This window comes from Puccinia triticina, chromosome 3A (assembly GCF_026914185.1).
Source record: "Puccinia triticina chromosome 3A, complete sequence".
Classification (NCBI taxonomy): Eukaryota; Fungi; Basidiomycota; class Pucciniomycetes; order Pucciniales; family Pucciniaceae; genus Puccinia; species Puccinia triticina.
In genome coordinates, this window is record NC_070560.1 from 7,492,237 (window position 1) to 7,497,279 (window position 5,043).

Here is a 5,043-nt window from a genome sequence, read left to right on the forward strand (position 1 = left end):
TTCTTTGTGCTTTGATCCAACCCCATAATTTTGCTTCATTTTTTGTTGATTGGGCAAACCCATGATTATTTTTGAAAAAAAGGAGAAGATTCTTGTAAGAGGGAACCCTTGATCTTTCTCAGGCCAGGTGATTTCAATAAACTTAGATGTAACATAAACACAAATCAAACACACCAAGGTTCTTTACCATCTGAAAAAAGAAAAACAGATAATGATTTATCTTGCAGATTGTGGGAGGTCTTTGTCCCCTTGAAATTGCAGCGGCGCAGCCGCCGTGGTCTCTAGTATGGCCTAAAACAGGCTCCTGCCAATTGGTAAGAGACCCTGACGTCGTGGTTTGAAGAGATTGAGTATCACCAATCATCTTCCAACCCGTGCCTCTTTATTCATAACAATAATGATTCTTTCATGTGGATGATTTGATTGTTGTCGGCAATGTCTCTCAGTTTGAAGAACTGTTTCTAGCCAGGTTTCCAAACTCATCTGCTCACAGTCTGGACACTGTCTTGGGAATGGACATTGAAATAACCAACAAATCCATATCACTCTCACAAGAAAAACTTATCATAAAGGACTGAATATGCTAGGACTCAAAGACTGAAAGACAGTAAACACTCCGCTCTCTGTTTCAGTCCAACTGAAACCAGTGACACCGGCTGAGAAGGAGGTGTTCTCAAGGCTTAATATAAACTACCGGTCATATACTGGCATGCTCAACTATCTCTCTTGTCAAACCTGTCCTGATTTAGCTCCTGCCGTCTCAATATTTTCCAGCTTCAATAATGAACCCTCCCTGAATCACTGGAAGGAATTTCTACACTGCTGGAGGTATGTGAAATGAACCCGCCACTTGCATCTCACTCTCAGGCCAGATCCTTCTCAACCAGATTCTTTTCAACACTTTACGGACGCCACATGGGCGGACGATCTTGAGACTCGCCTTTCTAGGAGCGGGTCGATTTGCTTCTGAAAGAACTGTCCAGTTGCCTGGAACAGCAAACGGAAAAGAAACCTCACCCTCTTGTCAACAGAAGCAGAACTCAACACTTTAGCGGACGGTGTTCAGGAAAATCAGTGGATTAAATTTGTTGTTGAAGAACTGTGGGATGAAAATCTCAAGCCATCTACTTTTCACATTGATAACCAAGGCCTAGTGGTGTGGTAGACACTTTTGTTCTGGATGTAAAAATTAAAAAAATTCTAGTTTACATATATAGTGTTACATTCCACCCTCTTTTGAGACAAACACTCCCTCCAGTTTACATACACAGTTTTTCACAACTGCATTTATATAGCTTACATACTACCCTTTTACATATATCTGTGTGTATATATGTGGCTGCGTGGCAACCAGCCAGCCTCATATGCAGCTGTGTAGCAACCACAAGCCACTTATTACAGTATCCTAGCAACCAAAAGCCACATTAATAAAGCTGCATAGTAACAATGGGGCTGTGCAAGTCACTCAAGCAGACTACACAGCAATACAGAAAGCTGTGCAGGTCACTTGAGAAGACTCCATAGCAACCAGAGGGCTGTGTAAGCCACACTTGTAACTAGATCACCAGCTAAATTTGCTCATGTCTACACTGCCAAACTGTACATAGCTGTATTCTGCACAGCAGACCAGCCAAAATATCTCATTTGTAACAGGCACACCAGTCAAAACCCCTCATGTACATAGACCACCAGCACAAATGCCTTGCATTTTGCTATATAAGGAGGCCATCCCATCAAATCACATCCAGGAGATCATTCCCCCCACGAGATTCAAATAAATTGTCACCCTCACACTCTCTGCCACATAATAAAATACTAGCTTTATATCTTGCAATACACAGTCCATTGTGAGCCACTTGTGAGAAAGGCATTCAACTACACTAGACCACTGTCTTCTTGCTTCCAGCCTAGCTGGGGGTGTTTTCAGTCATTAGGGGGTTTCAAAGTTTGCAGGTTGCGCATGCAAGTTGACTTAGCAAGTCAAAATTTGCGGGGCTACTTGCTTGAATTCATGCAAGCCGCTCTGGCCAAAAATGGGTGCATGCCGGCTTGACTCGGCAAGACAAGTCATCCCTCCCTGCCCCATCTGGCGTTGTCTCATCACAACTTCTTCAAAACAACATGGCAGAAGCACCAGCAACTCCCATCAACCCGGCCTCAAAACCTAAGAAAACTACCAAAAAGAAAGCAGTCCCCTGGGACCGTGATGGCGTGGATGGTGGTAATAGTAGCATGGATATCGTTCTGGAATGGCTCTCATCTGATTCCAACTACCAACAATGGAGGGGAGATCTTGAGGAAGGAAAGACAAAGAAGTCGTTGTGCTCTGAAATTCTTCAGATTATGATTGTGAGTGGGATCACCCACCGTGATGTTAAAGGCAAGTACCCCACCCCAAATCAATCTATCTTCTCTAATTTTTCTTTCATGTTGATCCAAACGTCTTCTTAGGCATCACTCAAAAGATCAGCGATCTCCAGTCCTTGTACAACACTGCTCGCGACTGGAAGAGGAACACTGGGGCAGGAATTCTTGAAAGTGATGCGGTCAATGGTGTCAAGACTGTCGAGGGTATGCACAATTCAGATTGGTCTTCCCTGAAGATGTACTGATTTCTTTTTTCTGGTTTCTAGATCAAGTGCACTTCTTATGCCGATACTGGGACATTCTTGATCCAGTTATGGGATTGAGGTTGATAGCCGAACCACTTTAAACTCGATCATCTGTTCCCAACCCAGAAGGCCAAATGGACAACCCAACTGGCGACTCCATAGGCAACGAGAATTCAAACCTCCTGAGCAGCGGTCGAGACGCTCAATCTGACGATGACAAGGCCGAGATTACAACTACTCAAGCACCAGCTTCTGCTCCTGCTCCTACGGCCTCAACTGCACCAGTAAGGGTGTTCAAAGTTGAAATCATAAAATTTTCAATGCATAAAATTATAAAATCATAAAACTTTCAAGTGATGATTTCATATGTACCATTCTAGAAATTTTGCTCTAATTTGAGTGCTTGGGTGCAACATATTTTTTCAGCTTAGAATTTTATGATTTTATGGTGTTATGATTTTATGCAAGTCAACTTTGAACACCCTAAGTACAAACTCAAAAGAAAACAAAGAAAAGGAGGAAATCAGTCGGTCGCTCAAGCACGAAGAACAGAAAGGGGCAAAAGAAGGCAAATCCCGAAGAATTTTACATGAAATCGGTGATAGTGAAGAGGCAGGCAGAAATGACTAAAGCCCGAGCTGAAGCGTCAAAGGCCAAAGTGAGCTACATGATGGAGTTGAGAGAGCTTGGGCTTGAATATTCAAAAATCAAAAAGGCAGTCGATGAAGAGTTCCCTGCCATCCCTGACATTCTTGCAGATTCCCAGGAGGACGAATCAGACTCAGATGAAGATAGTTCCTAGTTCTACTTGAATCTTTTGTTTTCTTTCAGCTTGACTCAAACATGAGAATACATATGATTCACTTTTAGTCGCTTCCATTCTGTTATGAGAGAACAATGAAAAAAATACATTTCATTGAGAAAACTGATTGTGAGGAGAATGGCAAGCACAAAAAAGTGTAAGAGCACTAAGATACATCCAAATATTGCAAAACACCCTGATACACATGCTCTTGAAGTTGATTACCAGAACTATTACCCCCTTGTCTCGGGAGATCATCATCATCAATAGGTGCCGTTAAATCGATTGCATCATGATTGATGGCTGGAGAGGTGTCTTTCAGTAGGAAATTGTGGAGAACTACACAGGCAGATACCCACTGTGTGATCTTCTTCATTGTTTCAGCGGAGGTGAGTTCCATTTGGATTCCTCGCAAACTTTGAAAACATCCTTTCAGAATGCCTATGCAATGCTCATTACATACTCGGAGAGAGGCTAGATGCTGGTTGAACTTTTTCTTCAATCTTGGCATCGGTCCGTGGGGTGGTTTCTTGAAAGCTGGCACAAGGTTGGACTTGGCAGGAAATCCAGAGTCGCCTATGAGATACTGCCCAGGAGAAAAGAACTGTGTCTTCTGCAGATTGAGTTCGCAATTCTCCCAGAGTTGAGTGTCATGGCTGCATCCGGGCCATTCAGTTAGGTAGTAATGATTCGTTTTTCAGCATTGCAAACGACCAGGGTAGCCAAGCCATATGATCCCTTTTGAGAGTAATAGTCTTGAGGATCAATTGAAGGCTTTTCATCCAATGGAAGTAGGGTTCCATCGATGAACCCTACACACCGTTTGAACCCAGTTGAATCGGCTATATCTGCAGCAATCGTTTCGCGTGCGTTGTGGTTTGGCCATACAACATAGTCACTGATATAGCAAAAATACATCACAGATCAACCTGATGAAGATTCAGAACATGTTGAGAAAAATAGCTAACCCTTCCAAAGCTAGTATTGCTTCAACCACTCGCGAGCAGTAAAGAATAACGGTACCCTCGGAAATTCTGAAAAAACAAGCCAGGACACCGATAGATGATCCATTTCCCGACATACCCATTCGTCGTAGAGTCACCATGAGTTGATCCTGGACCGGCCGCTGGGGCACGTTGGAGTTATTATGGAAAATTCGGTGGTTTTTGATCAGATCTAGCAGCTGGTGGAAGGATCCTTGAGACATCCTGAATTCTTGCTTGAACCGGCCGGTATCAAGATGGAAGAGATATTTGGTGATGTCTGGGGCTCTTTCCAGTTGAACTCTTTCCGCTAAGTATCGCTTCTTCTTTATCGAGATCAGTGTCATAACTAGCTCTTCAATTTCGCTATCTTCACTAGTAGATGATTCGCCATTGCTGTCGTTATATCGAGCCTCAAAGGCAGCTTGCGTGATGTGAAGACGAAGGATCTGTCGTAAATTTCGAATGCTTTCGGCTCGTTCGGATGATCGAGGCATTTGGAGGCGTTCTTGAGATATATCGTGGTTTTTTTGATGGTTGTTGTGGGCAGCTATGTATGTACACGGCGGGGGTACTTCCTGCCCCGCCCGTTTGTGGAACCGACAAGAGGAGGGTAATCCGTGGGACCGACGAGGATCAGCTCGGT

At 43.5% G+C, this 5,043-nt stretch overlaps 1 protein-coding gene across 1 annotated transcript; it reads left to right on the forward strand.

Moving 5' to 3' along the window:
* Positions 1-2,121: 2,121 nt before the first annotated feature.
* PtA15_3A816 (uncharacterized protein) lies at positions 2,122-3,414 on the forward strand (the record flags this gene model as incomplete). The annotated part of the gene is made up of 3 exons (XM_053167821.1): positions 2,122-2,368; positions 2,452-2,571; positions 3,140-3,414. The coding sequence occupies 3 exons, from the start codon at positions 2,122-2,124 to the stop codon at positions 3,412-3,414; spliced, it is 642 nt and encodes a 213-aa protein (XP_053019000.1).
* Positions 3,415-5,043: the final 1,629 nt, after the last annotated feature.